The 21,456-nt window shown below is 39.0% G+C and overlaps 2 protein-coding genes across 8 annotated transcripts in view; one reads left to right on the top strand and one right to left on the bottom strand.

The window, feature by feature from the left end:
- The window catches only part of galk2 (galactokinase 2), a 149,166-nt gene extending 143,537 nt beyond the window's left edge, over nt 1-5,629 (bottom strand). For 2 of the 5 annotated variants that reach the window (XM_068017941.1, XM_068017946.1), the window contains exons 1-2: nt 4,995-5,350; nt 1,359-1,447 (exon numbers count right to left, since the gene is read on the bottom strand). In XM_068017941.1, the coding sequence (XP_067874042.1) occupies nt 1,359-1,447; nt 4,995-5,050 (145 nt within the window). In that variant the 5' untranslated portion in view covers nt 5,051-5,350. The other 3 variants (XM_068017943.1, XM_068017945.1, XM_068017944.1) reach the window with 3 other exon arrangements.
- cops2 (COP9 signalosome subunit 2) overlaps nt 5,568-21,456 on the top strand; it is a 35,677-nt gene continuing 19,788 nt past the window's right edge. The window contains exons 1-7 of one of the 3 annotated variants that reach the window (XM_068017938.1): nt 5,568-5,778; nt 7,652-7,765; nt 10,525-10,602; nt 10,926-11,051; nt 15,095-15,184; nt 17,199-17,288; nt 18,170-18,247. In XM_068017938.1, the coding sequence (XP_067874039.1) occupies nt 5,725-5,778; nt 7,652-7,765; nt 10,525-10,602; nt 10,926-11,051; nt 15,095-15,184; nt 17,199-17,288; nt 18,170-18,247 (630 nt within the window). In that variant the 5' untranslated portion in view covers nt 5,568-5,724. The remainder of the gene's footprint in view (nt 5,779-7,651; nt 7,766-10,524; nt 10,603-10,925; nt 11,052-15,094; nt 15,185-17,198; nt 17,289-18,169; nt 18,248-21,456) is intronic. The other 2 variants (XM_068017939.1, XM_068017940.1) reach the window with 2 other exon arrangements.

Here is a 21,456-nt window from a genome sequence, read left to right as displayed (position 1 = left end):
CTCAAGGTGCTCCCACAATGCTGTCTTGACAGTGATGATGAAGGAATGATGATATATGACCCAAGTCAGGATTGTGAGAGACTCAGAGGGGAACCTGGAGGTGATGCTGTTCCCACACACCTGCTCCCCTACTCCTTCTAGTTGGTGGGGGTCATGGGTTTGGGAAGAAACCTGGGCAAGTTGCTGCAAGCTGTACTGCAGCCATGATAAGCCAGTAGTGCAGGAAGTGGCGTCAAGCTTTCCAAGTGTTTTTGCAGCAGCACCTGTAAAAGCAAGTGGAGAGTACCTCCATCAGACTCCTGATCTGTGCCCTGTAGGTAGTATGCAGCCTTTGAGGAGTCAGGAAGTGATCCAGTCACCATAGACTATCCAGCCTCTGACGTGCTCTCATATGCACAGCATTTATGTATCTGGTCCAGTTGAGTTTCTGGCCAATGGTGATTGCCAGGATGTTGATGGTGGTAGATACTGGCATTGGTAATGCCATTGAATGTCAAGGGAGGTAATTAGGTTCTCTCTTTTTGAAGATAGTCACTACCTGACACTTGTGTGGCACAAATGTTACTTGCCGCTTATCAGCCGAAATTGGATGTTATCGAGATCTTGCTGCAGGCATGGGCTGCTTCAATATCTGAGGAAATCGGAATGGAACTGAATACTGTGCAACTATCAGCAAACAGCTCCACTTCTGACATTACAATGGAGGGATAGATCGTTGAAGCAACCGAAGATAGTTGGGCCAAGGACACTACCCTGAGGAACTACCGCAGAAATGTCATGGGGCTGAGATGACTTGCCTCCAACAACCACAGGCATCTTCCTTTGTGCTAGATGACTCCAACCACTGAAGAATGTTTTGTGTCATCCCCGTTTATTTCAGTTTTACCACACTCAATCAAATGTTACCTTGATGTCAAGGGCAGTCACTCACCTCACCTAGAAATCAGTCTGTGTTCATATTTGGACCAAGGTTGCAATGAGGTCTGGAGCCCATTACATCACTATCGTCAGAAGGAAGAAAACTCCCTCCAGAGACTTGCATCCTTTAGTGCTCTTTAGTTCTACCCACTGTTTCAACTGCTTGTTCACCATTACTCAAGTCCTTTATAGTAGTTACAACACTATATACTGGTGTTAATGATAGCTTAGCTGTAGCAAAACTGTCCCTCAAATTTAATTGACAGTCTGTAAAGAGGGGAGTAACTGGTGTATTGTTATGTAACACAGAAGTTGAAATTTACAGTTTTAATTTAAAACAAGTGGCAAAATTGGCTAAAGGTAATCCTACTGCAAATAAATATTAAAGAAATGACTTTTTAGGAAAGAGTCTGCAGTACATTCTAAATTCAATAACATACCAATTAAATTGACTCGTCCAGGAGCTCGTGCATAAAATGCAGGTGGCGCACCATATTTAGTTATAAATGCCTCTTTTAGTTTCATAAGCCTGAAGAAACAAAACCAAATGTAAAGTGTAAATGGTTCCTGCAATTACACAGGACATAGTAAATCAACTACCTGAATTTTAAGAGGATTTTCAAACTTTAAAAAAGAATCAATATGAAATAAGCAAATAGTAAAAACCAAAACCACAGTAAATAGATGGTGCCAAACACAAAGCTTGTAATCAAAGGAATGCTCCACGAACTAATTCTGGTCACCTCTCCTCCTTTAGCCCAGCATCCAGCATTTGTAAACCTATACCCATGAAGAACTTTGCAATGTTTTTCTCTTATAAAGGTTATTAGTTTTGGTTTCTGCATTTACTAGAACAACTGAATGGGGTAGCTGCAAGTTTTGTTGCATCCTCCAAGAAGATGAAGACGCTAAATTATTGAGAGAATCCTTGAAGCAGCAAACTTTCACACTGTGTTGTTCTGGGGATGTGAAAATCAGATGAAAAATACCAAGGTAATTTCTCACTCAAATAGGAACCCTATTTAATTGTGGCAAGTGGTAAGATTTATTATAAATCCAATAAGGAATCAGGAGAAACTTATTTACCCAGAAAGTGACAGGAATGTGAAACTTGCTACCACATGGTGTAGTTGAGGCAAATAACATAGCTAGATTTTGCAGGGTAAGATGAAGTAGGGTGGGAGGAGGCTAATGGAGCACAAACACTGGCATAGACTGGTTGGGCTGAATGGCCTGTTCCTGTGCTGTAATTTTAATTATTTACATATTTACTGTTACAAGACAACTTCAAATTGCTATAAATAGGCAGATTCTCAAACCAGAGGTTAATTGCAGGGGATGTTTCTTCATAGTTTGGCAGCTTCTTTTAAGTCTTAAAAAAAAACAGCAGTGAATTGCAAGCTTTCTCTTTCTTTAGACTTTTTAATTAAAAGTGCCACACTTGAAATGCAAGGTATACATCTCAAATGTTTATAACATACTAGCGGACCTTGTGACATTGCTTTTCAAGGGGCTGCAGGACATGGGAGGTGTGAAAGGATTTGGAAAGACATTTTAGAGAGATATGCTAAAAGGCAGTGAGATGTTTTTGATTGGTTCCTGGAGAATAAACCTTGCCTGTTACAGGTAAACAAATAGGTTCTCCTCACATACTACAGTTGCATATGGCAGAGGGAGCTGATCTTTAACCTGCATATCAAACAGCAAAATCTTACCTCTTAACGATGCAACTTTTATAATGAGGTTCAAGAAATATTTTTAAAACTGTCCTTCATTCTTTATCAAATGGACTCGATTTTGCAGTCAGCAACAAAGCAATAGCACTCACGCTGACCTCAAAACATCCACACTCTCCTCCACCACCACACCATGGCTGCATTGTGTACTTTCTACAGGATGCACTTCCTGCAATTTGCCAAGGCTTCTGCAACAGCACGTCCATCATCCAGAAAAACAAGGGCAGAAAGCGCATGGGACACCATCACCTCGAAATGACCCGACAAGTCTACATTCCATCCCAATTTGGACATATTTTGCTGTTCCTTCCTTGCTGGGTCGAAATCAAGGAACTCCCTACCAAAAAGCACCATATGGACTGCTGCGGTTCAAGAAGGCAACTCACTACCGCCGTCTCAAGGGCATCTATGGATGGGCAACGAATACTGGCTTTGCCAGCAACATCCGTACCGGAGTGTTTTTATTTAATTGCTATCTCACCATTGCTTTTAACAGGGGCAAAGATGTTCAACTTTTTCACCAAGGGTCTATCTATGGAGCAACACAAAACTTCCATCAAAATATGGTGTGGCTTACATAATAGCATGATGGCATCATCTTCTAGAATTTCTGCAGTATAATAATGGCAACAGCCCTGGATGCAGTTCAGTAAATTCAGGCCCAAACATGGCCCCTCGCTTAGGAACATATTTAATCTGGGTTGAGTTCTAGAGGTGAAAAGACAGTCAACTAAACCACTGTTGCTCACTTCCACTGTATGTCTTTAATGACGTAGTAATAAAAGTGTAGTTTGTTATTGTAAATATTTATATTTGATTGTTTTTTGGACTAAATATTTATATTTTCTTGTATTTAGATAACTTTGAACTTGAAGTATTGTCATCCACGACACTGACCAAATTGTTATACAACTTCTTTAAAGTTTGACATACTACTCGCTGGCTCAGTTCACTTTCTCCCCCAACATGATAGGGATTAGCACATTAAAACAAGTGCAATACAAAATGGGAGGTGAATGTAGTATCATTCATGGATTGTATTCTTCCCTTTTTTGCACAATAACTAGGTGCATTGAATAGGCAAGAGAAGCAGCTATTCTAAAGAAAATCCATTCTCAACAAGGCATTATTTTGAATTAAGGCTGACCATATACTTCCAAGAGGACATACTTCTTGATCAAGCCAAATTCGTGTATATTTACTGACAAGCCGCTTACTGGCTGTTATGTTGCTTTAAGAACATGTACAGAGAGTGGGCATGATTATCACAAAGGGAAATGATCTCACGTAGCATGTGACCATGACAATTGTGAGGTGTTGAACCCCAAAGCTAGATGTGCCTCCTGGGCTCTCCAACATAATTGTAATATATCTGCAGCACTCCGAGTTCTCAAATAAAACCAATCTATCTTTCGTTCGTACCAATCATCTGGTTATCTTTGCGTACAGCAAACAATGCAACACGACAAAACAACAAATAGCGTGAAGACTGTACTAACTACTCTGCATTACTTGAGTACCCATCCGCCCTGCAGACGTTTTCTGTTAATATAAAAGCAAAATACTGCGGATGCTGGAAATCTGAAATAAAAACAAGAAATGCTGTAACCACTCAGCAGGTCTGGCAGCATCTGTGGAAAGAGAAGCAGAGTTAACGTTTCGGGTCAGTTCCGATGAAGGGTCACTGACCCGAAACGTTAACTCTGCTTCTCTTTTCACAGATGCTGCCAGACCCGAGTGGTTCCAGCATTTCTTGTTTTTATTATGACGTTTTCTATGAGGAAGAACCGTGACAGAACTGTAAACAGTATGAATGTATTTGGCTTGTCCCGTGACAAGTCATGCGCGTTCACTTGAAATACTTCAATTTTCGCATAAGAAAAACTCCATGAACGATTGAAAACTATGGTGCATTTAAGTGACTGGTTAAGAGCAGTTGGTGTCTGTGGACATCAAATAAATCCCAAGTGATTATTTTATTTGAAGTCAAACCTATCAAAACTAACCCGATCATGACCGCTTAAAATATTTTTCTGTACAACTTTAACAACTTGTTACTGTCGATTTAAAAGCGGCAACAGATCATGTCCTATAAAGGAATGGTGTCTCAGATTGTAGGCAGCATCTTATGAAAGGCTCAACAATGGAGGTCAGTTTGATACTTTTATTCTGGGCTCCAGTTTCAGATTAGCAAAAGGAAGTGAAAAACAGCTCCACCTCGTGACTCCGTTTAAAAAGAACTTAAGTTATCAATCCATCGCGTAACCTCCGGATTTGTTACTGAACACCGACCATCTCTCTGTAAAACTAGGGTTAAAGAGTGCAGTCAATGCCTGCTACCTTTCACTTTCTGCCACCTGGACGAGCTCTTGAGGCGGGAACTCGCTATCAGCCATTCTCCCTCAACAGCAAATGCCCTTTCCCTAGATCGTCAGCTGCCTCTTTGCACTGGAAACAAACCAGACACCGAGTATTCGGCGGCTGTACCTGCTCCAGACTCCCAGTTCCGCTCATCGCGGATATCCTGCCAACATCTCCGGAATGACCCGCGCCCATTCGCGTGGGGGTGGGGATATTGCCGGCTAACTCTCTATAGGAAAAATAAGAGGGGAGGGTGCATTTGAAACAAACGCATCCACTGCACAAAGTGATAAGTTCAGCGAGCAGATTATGTCCCATTCGCAGCATTTGCTTCCCAATCGATACCTTTGCACCCTTAACTATCACACCCAATAACTTCCCCGCCCGCTCCGTTGCCGGGGAGCCTGTCACACCCAATAACTTCCCCGGCCGCTCCGTTGCCGGGGAGTGTGTCACACGCAGTCGTTTCCCCGCTCCGTTGCCGGGGAGTGTGTCACACGCAGTCGTTTCCCCGCTCCGTTGCCGGGGAGTGTGTCACACGCAGTCGTTTCCCCGCTCCGTTGCCGGGGAGTGTGTCACACGCAGTCGTTTCCCCGCTCCGTTGCCGGGGAGTGTGTCACACGCAATCGTTTCCCCGCCCCGCTTAAATTGGAAACTGCGCGGAATTGTGGGACTCGTACTACACACAACAAAAAAAACTACTTCCAAGATGTCTGACATGGAGGATGACTTTATGTGCGATGATGAGGAAGACTATGACTTGGTATGGGTTTTAATGTCGCGATTTCTCAGAGGGAATTGGCCTTTTTGTTTTACAATTGCTTTTCTCCACTAGGCTCTAGTGGCTGTGTCTATTGGCTTTCTGTTTGGTTTAGGCCGGAGTCTCCCTCTTGGAGCAGAGGCATTGGCTGCTCTGAATGACCGATCTCTAGCTCCCCAGCCTTAGTAGTCTGGATTTTAGTACAGGCTGAAGCCCCACTTGTTTTATTAATCGTTTTTATTTTAAAGTTACATTCCGGCTTGTATTTTAGATGATAAATCCAAGATATATGGTAATCTGGCGATGTGGGCCTAGTTCACTGGGTCAAGCCGAAACAAATCGGGCCTATTCTCTCTCGAGACCCAACATTTACAGGTCATCCTTTTGTATCTGTTACACAAGCTCTATTAAAGATTTACCGAAAGTAATATTTTTTTCCAGTTATGTAGTTCCTAGTACGAAAATCGAGATTGAGATGTTTTAGAGCTTCATAATTTGACTTAATATAGTTTGTTAAAGCAATGCAATAATCTCTGAACACTGATACAATTATTCACTTGATGAATGTCACAATTACGAATTACTATTGATAATGTTGGAATGAAACTAGATTTCTGCCCTTTATATAGTGTTAAATGTTTGGTTATATTTATGTAAATTTTTGTTTGTGTATATGTGTAAATTGTATATTTAAGTATGTAAGTGTGTGGTATTCTTTTGCAAATAAAATTAACTGCACACTGTTAAAAAGCACTTACCCCTAACAATGAATGGACATAATTTTGGTTTAAATGAAGTCATAGTATTGATCTTTGAAACAGTTTTAGGAATTATATTGGTTGTCAGGATTCAGTCCATCTCTTTTTATTTGTCCTAGATAAAAATAATGTGGGTCTGAATATAGTTGAACTCCAGCCAGTATTGTAATTAGGCTTTAGGAAAAATGTGTTGAACTAAGGATTGTGCAAAATTGTTAGTTAACCTTCTTGAATTGCTTCCATCACTACAGCCACAATGACAGGCATATAACCATTAATATTCCATCCGAGTGTTACATAGCTCAAAATGCTCTCCAAACACAGAGCAAGTTTAGAAGGACACAATCTGTAATTGGATGATTTTCACAATTCAGGTAGCTATGGAACAAAAAATTCATACATCCACTATTAAGTTCTACTAAAATCTGTGACAATGTTGGTAACTATTTCTAGTTGTGTGGCATGTCTTTATGTTCAAAACTAATTTATGTGTTCTGAATGGTGTGAGGAACAATTACTGAAGCATTTGTTTACAATATTTAGGAAAATGTATCACCTGGGATCATTTTAAAAGGCAAACCTGTTAACCAGGCAGTTCTGTTTTGGTAGAATCATAGAATAGTAGAAAGAGACCATTTGGCCCATCAAGTCTGCATTGCACATTTTAAGGAAAAATCCAATTAGACCAACTCCCCCACTACTAACTGCTGTTTTTAAATGGGCTTTTTGATCTGGATTGATTTTTCATTTGATGACATAAACAGTGGGGATCACAGCTGTCAATCACCTAGAAGGAATTTAATGGGTGGGTAATGTGAGGAAGCTGAATTATCAGTAAAGATATAATCATTAATCCAGGGCGATTCTGTCGTCTTGTTTTCTCAGCTGCTAGTGTCATCAATTCAATGCCTGTTTCTCGTTAGAACCCTTGAAGTCAACTTGCACCGGCAATTTGTACATATACTCAGAAAAAATATATGATAACTTTGCATTTTGCAGTAGGGCACTTTTGAGTATAGCACTAAACATATAGGACCATTAGTGAGTGAGTGATTATTTCACAACGGCTGTGACTCGATTAAATTTTATGGATTAATGTTTTTTGTTTTAACCAACAGGAATATTCTGAAGACAGTAACTCTGAGCCGAATGTGGATTTGGAAAATCAGTACTACAATTCCAAAGCGTTGAAGGAAGATGATCCTAAAGCAGCACTGAGCAGCTTCCAGAAGGTTCTATATTACATTTCATCTATTGGAATACATGTTATGATATGAAAAGAAGAGCATCTTTCATAAATAGTTTTTTTTTAAATCTGACCTGAGGGTGGCTATTTTATGTACCTATTGAGGGAATCTGAGGGAAACTGCATCAATCACCAATCTGCCATTCTGCTTATCTATCCATGTCCTCCTGTAATCTTTCACAATCCTTGTCGTGATAGTCATATCTCCTTCCCCGATTTGGTGGTGTTTAGTATATCTTTGAGATTCCCTCACTAGATGCTTTCCTCCAAGAATCATACAGTCAAATATGTGGAAATTGGAGTTAGTTTCTACTTTGGCCTCATTTTGGAGAGCAGTAATACAGCAGCAACAAGAACTTATATTTATATAACACTTTTAATGTAAAAAAAAAAGTCCCAAGGTGCTTTATAGGAGCATTATGAAACAAAATATGAGCAGGGAGTGAGAAATGGATCAGTCTAAATGTATATTTTGCTACTCTTAATTTACACATTTTAACAGGTTCATGCCAATTAACAAAAAACGGGTGGCAACAACACAGTCCAAAATATTGGTCCGGAATTTGTGGTTGTAATAGTCAAACTGTTAGCGCTTGCCGTTAGTGCTGGGTAAAACTGACAGCAACCTCTGGCATCCGCGCATGGCACAGTTAAATGCAGAAATCAAGAAATTGCTTTTACTGATACCCTGGTCCTCCACAGTCTTTGCAGATGCAATCAACCCAGCAATGTGAACTTCAACCTTTTACCCACTTTGACCTTCTCAAGGGTAATTAGGGATGGGCAATAAACGCTGGCCTTGCCAGCAATGCTCGCATCCCATGAATGAATAATATTGAATGAGGTGTGACAGCTTTTAACAGCATGCTAAATCATAATTACTGCTGAACAACCTCTCTGGCCCTGAAAAATGAATTTTCCATTCCCTTACAATAACAATTAAAATTAATTCTTTAATTTTTGTTTTTTATGTTTGATATTTCAGCTTCTACCTTAATCCCATGTGACTATCCCAATCTTTATTTTGCTTACTGTAAAATGATTAAAAAGTAAAGTATAATCCATGATTTTTACTTTCTGTTTTGGTGTCTGTGAGAATTCTTCAGTCTGATTGGCTGATCACCCTGCTTGATGACTTCACTGTTGTTGGATGCCACAGATCCCCTATAAGTGGCACCAGATTCAAAGTCATGTTGGAGTAGGGGAATTCACTGCTGACCACAAAATCCAAGCCATTATCTAGTAATTTAAGTAGGATTATCATCTTATCCTTGTTTGCTTGTTTCCTCGCTGTTGTTTTTGTTAATTTGGCTAGATTTGTGGTTTTTAATTTATGATCACCCAGCTTCAAATTTGGTTTGAACTTTGTTCTAGATTTGGTTGTGGTCTAATTCAAGGAAACTTGTTCTTGTGCAGAATATTAGCCTGGTGCTAGTCTTTCAGACTAGTTTCTAATCCTCTTTGGATCAAAGAGTTTTATTCACAAATCACCAAGTGAAAGTTTTTTTTATGAAGATATGGAATCGCAGTTTCTTCTGTTGACGATTTCTTAAATCCTGCCCTCTTCCATAACATTCATGAGACTCATCTTATTGAGAATTTTTACTTGTCATCAGCAATTTTTTCAAATGCATTGTTATAGATTGTTAAGTCAAACAATAGCTAATTGGATTTAAATGGCTCTGGATGGAGCTCTTACTTCGTGTTCAAGTTTTCAAACCCTTTGATGCATTTCAACTGACAAGCTGCTTGCTTGACTCCCCAGCAGTGGTAAATGTGTTGTGGCTGGTTGGGGTGGTATAATTTGTACAATTAAAAGTGTAGAAAAGTTATTTCATAACTTCGTTTTTTCTTAAATGTCTTTGTTCTTTTGTGGTATCATATTACTGTGAATGAATAGATAATTCAAATAAACCTCCCGATTATGCTGATGTTTGTCTGCATGCACAGGAAATGCTGCCTTCTTCGATTTAATACCTTTTTCATCTTAAAACGTAGTTTGTTTCAAATTATTAAAACTGCACTTTATTACAAATGGGAGTGTAAAAGTCAAGTGCTTGCCAAAATTCCCACAAATCATTATCCAGATCTGCCTAGCTTAGGAGGTATATCCAAATGTTCATCTTTCATTGGAAAATAATCACTGTTAACAGCAGTGTTGTCTAGGATGTATCATTGACAAGGTTGAGACATGGTATGATAAGATACATTTACACGAAAAAGTGTTGTGTTGGTGCTAAGCAGTTATAGTGTAAAATCAGCTGGAATCTGGACTTGGGGTTTGACCTAAAACTGGAGAAAAGTGGAGGGTGTGTCTCACTGCTTTACTTCAACTTCAGTTCAGGCCATGAAGCTTGATTTACATTACAACAGTTCAGCATCAGTACAGAAAGCTAAACCTATAATGTAACCCATAGTCCCACTGAAAAGAGGTTACAGATAAAATAGCATGTTCAACATTTTGTACAAGTAAACACTTAGTTCACCATGACTGCATGCTACAAATCCTGTACTTCAGTGTGCAGGCTACTACTAAACATTTTGAACCTTGAGCTCTGCATTTTTTTGAGATGAAAACAGCTCTGATACAAATCGCTTCATAAAAAAATACGTTTAAACACCTGATATTTTTTCTGGTTCAAGTAATTTTGAACTGTAAGACTCGAGGAATAACAATTTAAGGAATAAATGGCTATCTTTGACAAATGTTTGAAATAGCAATACTTAAAACTTTTTTCCCCACAGGTATTGGAACTGGAAGGTGAAAAGGGAGAATGGGGATTTAAAGCACTCAAACAGATGATTAAAATCAACTTTAAGTTGGTAAGAACACCCATAGTTTGTAATGTTAAAAGAACTTTAATAGAAACTCATTGTAATCATAGTGATTGTATATATATTTACAAACAGAATAATTTCTTTTTGAATATCAAGGTGGTAAAATAATAATCAATGCAATCACTAAATTATCATTTGTTTTTTTTAAAAAAAATCTCAAGCCTTTGAGGTTAATATTGTTCTTTAGATGACTTATTTTCTTGTATGTGTTTGACTGCTGAACACTGAAAAACTACATATAATTTCGATGTATAAAGTAATATTCAACAAAAGCCACAAATGGAAGATAATTGAGGCTTGTCCCACAGGGTAACTATCCAGAAATGATGAACAGATATAAGCAGCTGCTAACATACATCCGAAGTGCAGTCACAAGGAATTATTCAGAAAAATCCATCAACTCCATCCTTGATTATATATCCACTTCTAAACAGGTATGCATTTAAAATTAATCTGCTGGAATTTTGCTATTTGCTATTGGGTAGTGACATTTAATTTACTATTTCATAACAGTTCATTGAAGTCATGCTCTGCCACAATTGTGGAGGGGGGAGAAATTGTGAAAAATCGACAATTGAAATATGATGCTGCTTAAAAATTAAATCCATTCTCTTTTCAAGCAATGAATGAAAATTTAAACATTCACAAATGCACTCACCGTCTTTTTACATTGGGTCTGTAAGACTGGAAGTCAATTGTGGATCACTCAGTATAACTAGACAATGAGAAACTGAGAATGGCCATAATGTGAAGTTATTTGAGATAAGGCGAACAAACTTGCAGGATTCACCATATATCATTAACACAATCTAAACTACCAAATAAAGGAATTAAACCCAGAATTCAACAGCTTGCAGCTAAACGCACCTTTGATCTAGAAAAAATATCCCAAGGCACTTCACAAAAGCAAAATCAAACAAAAAGAAATCACCAAGCCAAAGAAAGCTATATTAGGAAGAGTTAGTAAAAGTTTTACAAATAGGTGTGTCTTAAAGAAGGAGAGGGAAATGGAGAGGAGAGTTTAGTGCACAGATGGTTGAAGGTATGGTAACCAGTGTTTGTTTGAAAGGAGTCAGTAATGCACAAGAGGCTAGATTTGGAGGAAGTGCAGGATTCTCAATGTCGGACTGGAGAAGATTACAGACATTGGAAGGGACAGGCCGTGAGGGATTTAAACACAAAGGTGAGAATTTTAAATTGGAGGCTTTCAGAGCTGGGAGACAATGGAGATCAGCAAGTACAAGAGTAATTGAGTGGGACTTGGTCCGGAATAGGGTACACAGAGTAAAGTTTTGGATGTGCTGATGTGATGAAGGATGAGAGGCTAGCCAGGAGAGCATCAAAATAGTCAAGACCAGAGCTAAGAAAAGTATGGATGAGAGTTTCAGCAACAGATGGGCTGATGCAGAGGTGGGCGTAAGTGCTGTTTCTAATGAATGGAAAATTCGGGTCCAGGATTGTGAACAGTGTTATTTAGCCTGAGATGGTGGCTGGGGGAAGGTGGATGGAATTGGTGGCAAGCTTATTGAGTTTGAAGCAGTTGCTAAAGACGATAGTTCCTGTCTTAGCGGTGTTTAGTTGAAGGCATTTGAGCCTCAACCAAGGCTGGATGTCAGACAAGCAACCCAACAGAACAGTTTATTTGAGAATGGTATTGTGCACTTGCAAATGCAAAGATGTAGAATGGACTTGTTTCATCCCCCTAATATTATTATACTTCACATAAAATTTTGACCTCTGCACCACCTAACAATAACATGCATTACAAAAACTTTTATTTTGTTACATTGTGTAATTTTTCCTAAATTTAGGAAAAATAGTGAAATCAGATACGAGCAAATACATAATTTTTCCAAGTCAAAAATAAATTTTGTAATCAGAAAACTTTGGTTTTAATCAGAAAATAACACTTGCACCTGACTCAAAAGTATATGTCTAAATTAGTTGACTTATTTTCTCCCCCGTGGAACTTTGTTCGCCATCAACCATCAAGATAGAGTGAAGATGAAGTGTCTTCTCTGCAAATATGGAAAGTGACTATGTTTTCCTCTCGATTTTTCTCTGTTTAATCCTAATTTAAGAATTAAATTTTTGGATTTAATTTAGGAATGCTTGAGTATAAGTAGATAACTAAAGGGATTGAGTTTATTTTCATAACAAGAAGAATGGAGTCAGGAATTTTATTTCTGGATTTCAGGTCCTGATTGCCATCCAGTGATGCCTGCTGTAAGATGTGCGTGTCTAGTCAGGGTCAGCTGTGATGTTTTTCACTGTTGACAGCCTGCCAATGTTTACCTTCTCAGTTCTCATAAAGAGAAGCTATTTGGGTGAAGTTCTGGATGACTGTTGCCGCCTGGGGAACTGTATGCGAGCATGAGTTACCATCGTCACAGGACAAGGAATATAAATTCAATTTTCACACATTTTAAAAATCGAATGATAATTTAAATTATAAAAATACCATAAATGTATCAGATGTACTTATGTAGTGTTCATATATGTCCCTACTTTTAGTATGCTTTCCTTTTTGTGAACTTCATATGTGTCCAATTATGTTTATTTTATTCTTCTGCACTCTGTCGGTGGTAAAGGTAAATGTGAGGATCTAGGATAATCAAGCACTTCAGCTTGTCAGTGGAATGCCAACTTTTCTGTGATCTTCTGCCTCTTTTAAAACTTAATTCTTCACTATGATAAATGTTCTAGTGCTTTTTGAAACTTGTCCTTTTTCTATGATACTTATCACTTAAAGGTCAAAAGAGCAAAACTAACTTCTTGGAAGATGGTAATTTCAAGGATCCTGACAGTAATGAGTTTGAGGTGCATTTCCATTTTTGCAATCCATTATGCCACAGAAGTAATGCACTATGTAACAGGCAAATTTTATATAAGGAAAAGAAAGAACTTGCATTTATATAGTGTCTTTCACAGTGCTTTGCAGTCAATTAAGAAATTTTGAAGTGTAGTCACTGTAGTAATGTAGTGTAATGCAGTAGCCAATTTCTTACAGCAAGGTCCCACAAACAGAAATGAAATACAGTGATGCTAATAGAGGGATAAATATTGGCCAGAACACCAGGAGAACTCCTCTGCGGTTCTTCGAATAGTGCTCTGGGATCTGGAAGGACAGATGGGGCCTCTTTTAAATGTCTCATCAGAAAACACCACCTCCCACAAAACTGCACTGAAATTTCAACCTGGAATATCTGCTCAAATCCTAGAGCGGGACTTAAACCGACGCACCTCCTTACTTCAAGCTGCATTTCCTACCACTGAATCTAGATGAGTAGAATTCAGATCTCCAAAACAGCGCACCAGCTCATGATCAGTCATTTTGCAAAAGGTTTCTTGGTGTTCTTCTATACATTGTGAAACTAAACAGACAAAAAGTATGGAAACCGTGATAGATGCTGGATTAGTAAATAAATCAAATTTATTAATATTTCATAAACAGTAGATCAGTTAAGTTACATGGCAAAATTATGAATATAACACAGCCCAGTACAAATGATCTGTAACAGTAAAATTAAAAATGTTAATACTCTGCTAGTTCAGTACCCCTTCCCTCTTTCTGAAAATAAATTAATGTAAGTTGAGTTATTTTAACCATCGATATTAATGGGCAGTATTTGAGGCCCCAGATATCAGAACACCTGTGAGGGGCTGGGTGCCTGTCTTTTGAAAATTTACTCTTCATGGTGACTCAAAAGGAATTGAAAACAGAGCTTTTTATATAGCCAGTGGGAAAACAAAATAATTGCTTATCCACAACGTTCCTCAGTATGTCCTTAGTCACATCTTCTATTCACTGCAGAATATCCCCCACTACATTCTGTTCTTTTCCTTGGTACACCACTCACGTTTAACAGCAGGTTACAATGATGTAGGACAAGGAAATGCTACTCTGGTTTCATTTGGCATTCATTGTCGAGTCAGAATAGAGAGCTTTTAACCTACATTTATATTCTATTGATTGTGAGATTATTTGACATTGCTGGCCTTGAAAGCATACATGTTCACTACTATTCCATTTGCTTCCGCATTCTTGCCCACTAAAAGCTACAAGTGCCATAATTTGCTGTGACAAGAGTACTGATAATTTCTCATCACATGTCAGAAGCATTCATACATTCTCTCTCCTAAACAAGAATAGGAGGGAGAGTATAGTGAAGGGAAGTATTTTAGGAGACTTTAAAATACTTTTCCAATCTTATTATTTCTTTCAGTTTTGTTTTGCCTACTTTTTATGCTTTATTTACTTTTCATTTTTATTTCTGAACTTGTGTTTTTTGTGATGTTCCCCTTTTCTGAACCTACTTTCTTTAACTTTTTCTCTTTTTGTCACATTACTTTTTCTTCCCATTTTAACATCTTTCTGTCCTTTTCACATTTTTATTTCTATCTCCTCCTACCCCTTCCCTTTTTTTTTCTCCCTCACCTGCCCTCTCCGGAACCTGTTACATCTACCTTGGTCAAGCAGCAGAAGTCGATGAAGAGGCAGGGTAGCAGCGGGGGAATCGCAGAAACGGACCTGAAAGCTTGCTTTGGCGGGGAAGCTGAATCAAAGGTCAGAAAAAGATTTGCATAATGTTAGGAGACAAAGATATGGACCAGAATCTAACTTCAGTGCTTGCTGTTTGCTTTTTCTTACTGATGGTGGAGGGGTGAAGTAAAATCAGAGCTACTTTAATCTTCAATCAATCATTTAGTTGGCCTCATTGTGTGTATAGGTGCAGACATCTGGGACTTGTGGAAATAGCAAGTGAGTAAGCACAATTGAACTTTTCAGTTTCAAGATTATGTAAATCCTTCATAATTCCCAAGATTTGTGTAGCCATGTAAACCACTTAATGATTCAGACACCTAGTCCCTTTGTATAAAAGCAAAATACTGCAGATGCTGGAAATCTGAAATAAAAACAAGAAATGCTGGAACCACTCAGCAGGTCTGGCAGCATCTGTGGAAAGAGAAGCAGAGTTAACGTTTCGGGTCAGTGACCCTTCTTCGGAACTGACAAATATTAAAAATGTCACAGGTTATAAGCAAGTGAGGTGGGGGTGGGGCAAGAGATAACAAAGGAGGTGTAGCTCAGTCCGCAAGCAGGACCCTGAGCTTCCGGTTGCTTGCCATTTCAACACTCCCCTCTGCTGTCATGCTCACATCTCTGTCCTGGGATTGCTGCAGTGTTCCAGTGAACATCAATGCAAGCTCAAGGAACAGCATCTCATCTACCGATTAGGCACACTACAGCCTGCCGGACTGAACATTGAGTTCAATAATTTCAGAGCATGACAGCCCCCCATTTTACTTTCATTTTTAGTTATTTTTTCTTTTTTACATTTTTTACAACCTTTTTTTGCATTTATTTCATTTCATCTTAGTTTGTTCAGTTTGCTTACCCACTTTTTTTTCATGTTTGCACTTGCTTCTGTTCAATATTCAGTCCGTTAACACCTTTTCTGTACTAATGCTTTGTCTTTCAACACACCATTAACACATTGTTTGCCTTTGCTCCATGACCTTTCGGTCAGCTATGTGGCCTTGTCCAATCTACACCTTCTCCTTTGTTATCTCTTGCCCCACCCCCACCTCACTTGCTTATAACCTGTGACTTTTCTAATATTTGTCAGTTCCGAAGAAGGGTCACTGACCCGAAATGTTAACTCTGCTTCTCTTTCCACAGATGCTGCCAGACCTGCTGAGTGGTTCCAGCATTTCTTGTTTTTATACCTAGTCCCTTTGTGTTCTGTGTGTAGAAATGGTGGGGGAAAGGAAGTTTCATACTTTTCCTGCCATCAGAAAGGCAAGATAATTGTCTGAATGGTCAACACATAAATTAAACTCGACAGTAAGTTCCATGGGGATAGTGTGTAGTGCTTATTGATGGGAACAGATTATGTAAATTGAAATGCAACAATACGTGTTTTCTGCCTCTAGCATTGCACATCATATTCTCATGATGCAATATATGTTCGAGTAAACAGTAGATCCTTACAAAATGCCTTAGGAATTGAATATTTTGTCACTGAGTCAGTCTGAAAATGGCCACAAACATTTTTGTACTGCTGTAGACGCTGTCTATAATTTTTAAAATCAGAAGTTAATAAAAAATTGGTTTTAAAAATTTAACAATTGATTTTAGCGCTCTTTCCAGATGAGAGGAACTTTTTCTAGTGCACAATAAGCTGTCATTAAGTGTAGGATTTTTTTTTAAATTTAAGAATGACAATAGATTCTTCACTGAAGGCTATTAATGGGTGTAAGGTTAAATCTTGGGCAACATGGTGATAGATGATGTGGTTTTAAGACTGAGGGAATCTGAGCATAGCAACAAGTGAGAGCTAGCTGCAGCACCAGTGGACAAGATTGAATGGGTTTGATGAAGAAATGGCCTTTTCTCACTTTTTACAGACCCAATGTGAACAATTGGTCCGTGCTTACAGCTACAAACATTGGCATTTCAGCTCATGATCCAAATCTGAACTCTCCCACTTTTAATTTGGATCATGGTCCATGCTTAAAAAACAATATGCAGTGCAATTGTTGGGGGGAATGCAATTCTTTTAACATTTCTTTTTCAGATGGATTTGTTGCAAGAATTTTACGAAACTACCCTTGAAGCTTTAAAAGATGCAAAGAATGATCGGTTATGGTTTAAGACAAACACAAAGGTAATTACACTCTTCCTGTTATAGTCAAAATTCTATGGGCTGAATTTTACTAGCCCTCTGAAGTCGGGGGTTGGGGGGGGGTGCCTGGAAAATTCTTCCAGGGGAGGCTTGCCACAGCCCCTGCGCCATGAAGGCCTGCCACATTTTACCAGCAGCAGCGGGGCCTTCATTTTAATATTAAAATGAATTGAAATTAATGCAGATCAACTTGCCTTGTCCCGGCGGCCGTCCCATGCCGATATTCCGGCCGCCAGCGGGGTCTCCAGTGGCTTTGGAACTCTGTTCGGCGTTCGGAAGTGAGACACTGGTGGGGAGGGGGGGAGGAGTGAAATTATCAAGGTGGGATTGGGGGGGGAGCGGGGAAAACACTTTGTATTGGCTGTGGGGGTGGTGGCAAGGGGTTGAAGGGCAAAAGTAACGCGTTGCAGGGGGCGAAGTGCAGGTTGGGAATAAAGTTAATTTTGGAGTGATGGGCCCTAAAACAAACATTGGGGGAGGGGGGTGGGAAAGGGCCTTCAGCTTTTATTTAATATTTTAATGACAATGTTAAACACTGTGCTTTTAAAAATTCAAATGTCTTCTAAGGGCTTGAAACCCTTTCTTTAAAACTGGCGTCAGTGTCTGCGTGGTGGCAATCTATGTCATCGGCGGTAGCTGCTCCACCCCCTCCACTTAAATGAGCTCTTGCGAGAAATATTGCAGGGGCTCAACGACGACCGCTCTGCGCGGGCGGACCACTGAGATCAAAGCGCACTGCCATGATTTGCAACACACTAGTAAAATTCAAGCCTGTGTGTCATTCTGAACCCCAATCGGTTTAATACCCTGGGCCTAGCGACTGTTTGTGATATCCGATTTGAATATAATGTGTTTGTTTCCAGCTTGGCAAACTCTATTTGGAAAGAGAAGAGTTTGGGAAACTACAGAAAATATTACGCCAACTCCACCAGTCATGTCAGGTAGTCTGATTTCACTTGGTAAAATATTGTGTTTATGTCCAGAATAAAATAGTATCTCGAGAACAATAAAGATGTGGATTAATTATCAGAGTTTTGATAGCACTGACTTTTTGACCTGGTACATGTGCAGAAATGTTAACTAGTGACTGGTCACTAAGATATGCAATATTGACTTCAGGTGACTTGCCCTCTTAGGCTTCTTTTGGTAGTTGTTACGGCCAGGTGAGGAGGTGGTCACAGGCTCCCCTCTTGCCCTTCCTCTTATTTGGCCGCATCCTTTTTAACAGTGATTATGCTTACCACCTCGGTGAGTGTTTTACCTTTACCTTTAATGTGGTTGTGAAAGAATCAATCCTACAGGTTTTCTTGAGTTTAAACAAGAAAGAAGTGAGTTTATTATACTTTGCAATCTAAACCAGGTCTAAAAAAAAATTAAAATACGCTGCACATTCACGCACACATTTACATGAGAATCTCACACACAAGTAGATTACAGAGTGAAAAGTAGATTCTGTGGTTGGATTAGAGTCCAGAATAAATGGAAATTAAATACACAGTCTGTGAGGTTGGATGATTTGGTGATCTTCTGGCTGAAGTTGTATTCTTGAAGTCTTAGGCTGGTCAAAGTGCACTTTGTGGCTGGCCCACTTGGCTCAGCACTTTCTTGGAGGCAGACTTGTAGGTCGCTCTCTTTTTTTCCCCTGGTCTCTGTCTGTAGCAATTTGTAGGCTTGACTGGTCCACAGTCGCAGACGGTTTTCAAACTTATGGCATTATCTGGGGGAAGAGAGAGAGGGAGGCACACAAGAGTGCTGCAAAGTGTGAGGCTTGATGCCATTTGTTCAAGGAAACTCCCAGCTTTCACAGAGATGGACAGGTGGTCACATGACTGCCTCAGTGTATTCTCTGGAACCTTCTAATGAGATTCAAAGTTCAGAATTGGTTCCCCAGGATGCCAATATTTAAACTTAGAGGGGTTTGTTCTTTCAAAGTCAAGGTATTGGGATTGCCTTGAAGGCTGTGCTAATGAAGCAGTCTCAGGCAATTCACTCACTTAGAGCAAACCATTGTTCTGGGTCCATGCTCCTCAGACACCTGTCTCTGGTTAGGCCTTGGAATGTGAAAAGGTATTTCAGATGCAAATTGCGGTGGCCATCTTAGCTGCCAGTTTTTTACAAGTTAACTGCAGGATTTTTTCCATTAAAAGTTTGATGTAAGTTTCCAACCGATGAATTCCTTATTTGGCATATCGTTTTTCTTGACATAGTACATCCAATATTGTGAACAAGCCAAATTGAGAATCTTGGGTTTGAACCTGCACATGGTTGTAGATGTTATGCAGGCAAAAATATGTGTTATTTATCGCTTCATGCACTATAAGAACATTTTTATTTATTTTAATTCCCTTGTTTCACTAGAAGTGAGGAAAGGAGTTGTTAGTATTATCTTTCTGCTTGTCACATATAATTTACCACCTCTGAACTGAATGCTGCTTCTGGTTTTAAACTTAAATGTTTTCCACTCCTTTGACACATGGAATTCCTGTTTTAAAAAAATTAGCAGGTAAGAATCATTCGCATACCTAACAAACTATATCATCCCAGTAGCCAAATTTAATATGCAAAATGTACCAATCTGCCTAATTAATAGTTTTGCTTTTAATGTTATCTGTTGCTTTATGAGTTTCAAAGATGTTGCACCTCAGAAGTATCATAAAATTTAGAGGTAGTCTGAATAAGCACTGAGCTATTAAAACAAAAAATAACTTGTATTTATATATTGCTTTTTACAACCTCTGGATGCCCCGAAGCGCTTCACAGCCAATTAAGTACCTTTAAAGTGTAGTCACTGTTGCAATATAACATGGAGGCCAGTTTACACACAGAAAAGTCCCAAAAACAGTAATGAGATAATCTGTTTTGCTGCTGTTGGTTGAAGATTTTGCATGTTAGTTTAGACAATGGGAGAACTCTCCTTTTTTTCTTCCAATATTGCCATTAGCTGTTATTCACCAGGGTATAGTTGAAATTTCATCCAAAAGAGAGCAGCTCCAAAAATGCAACATTCCATTGATCTAGACTTGACACCTCAGTGAAATACTGTGTGCTGAAGTATTTGGAATGGAGCTGAATCCATGACCTGATGGAGGAAAGAGTTGTTACCCTGAGCCAAGACTGACACCGAGTTAAATTATCGATCAAATATCCAATTGACTAAATGTGAAAAAATGAAAAAGTACCAATGAGAAATCCGGTTCCCAATTTTTTTTAAAATCACCGTCAGACTAACAACTAACACAAAACCAGCCAATCAAATTGCCCACATTTCTTAACAGTTTTCAGGTACCATATTTCTTCTTCCAGAGAGTGTTAACAGCTTGAAATAAAAGTTTTTTTTTTCTGTGTAGCAGTAGTAACTGCACTTCAAATCAATTAAATATATGTGAAGTATTTGGGATACCCTGAGAGCTATGATGCAAGATAATTTAAATTCAAATTCTTTCTAATGACACACAAATCCATTTTTTAAAAAAAGTAGAGCTCTTGGGTGGGGGGGAAGTAAATGACTAATGTTCTGTTTCGACCAGGTGAGAAAGGTGTCTAGGGGTCTTGTACTGTCTTCACTTGATCTTATTGTAACAGGGTTTTATTTTTAAACACACTGTGTTTTGAGCTCCCCCTTTGGTGAATCCTTGTTCACAGCTTTCCAATTATAATGAGCACACCAGGTTTTCTTAGGTTTAAAGAAGAAAAGTGAAATTTATTAAAACTTCAAGTCTAATTCAGTCAACGCCTACAGATATACGACACACCCATGCTAGCACGCACACGCGATACACGCATGCAAATAGGGACAGAAAAGAGCAGAAGAAAAATAAAATGGAGAGGTTTGAGGCAATCTCTGAAGAGGTTTTATTTTTTACTATGCTTCGAGCTCACTAGGGTCCTTGATTGTAGGTAGTCTTGCTTTTCGTTGGGGCCCAGTATTGATCTTAAATCTTCTTCACTGTAAGAGACTTTTCTCTCTTGGGGTTCATATGTCTTCAGTTGTTTCCGAAGCTGTTGAGAGCGAGATGAGAGCAGACAGGAGAGAAATTCTTTCCAGTCCAGGAGCAAACAGCTTTCTGAGTTCAAATTCCCTGTTGGAAGTTCAAATTCAAAAAACTCCAAGTCAGTTAGTTATGTGACTAAACTTGTCTGACCACATCTG

The sequence above is a fragment of the Heterodontus francisci genome, chromosome 38 (assembly GCF_036365525.1).
Source record: "Heterodontus francisci isolate sHetFra1 chromosome 38, sHetFra1.hap1, whole genome shotgun sequence".
NCBI lineage: Eukaryota > Metazoa > Chordata > Chondrichthyes > Heterodontiformes > Heterodontidae > Heterodontus > Heterodontus francisci.
This window is presented reverse-complemented; position numbering and strand designations above follow the sequence as displayed.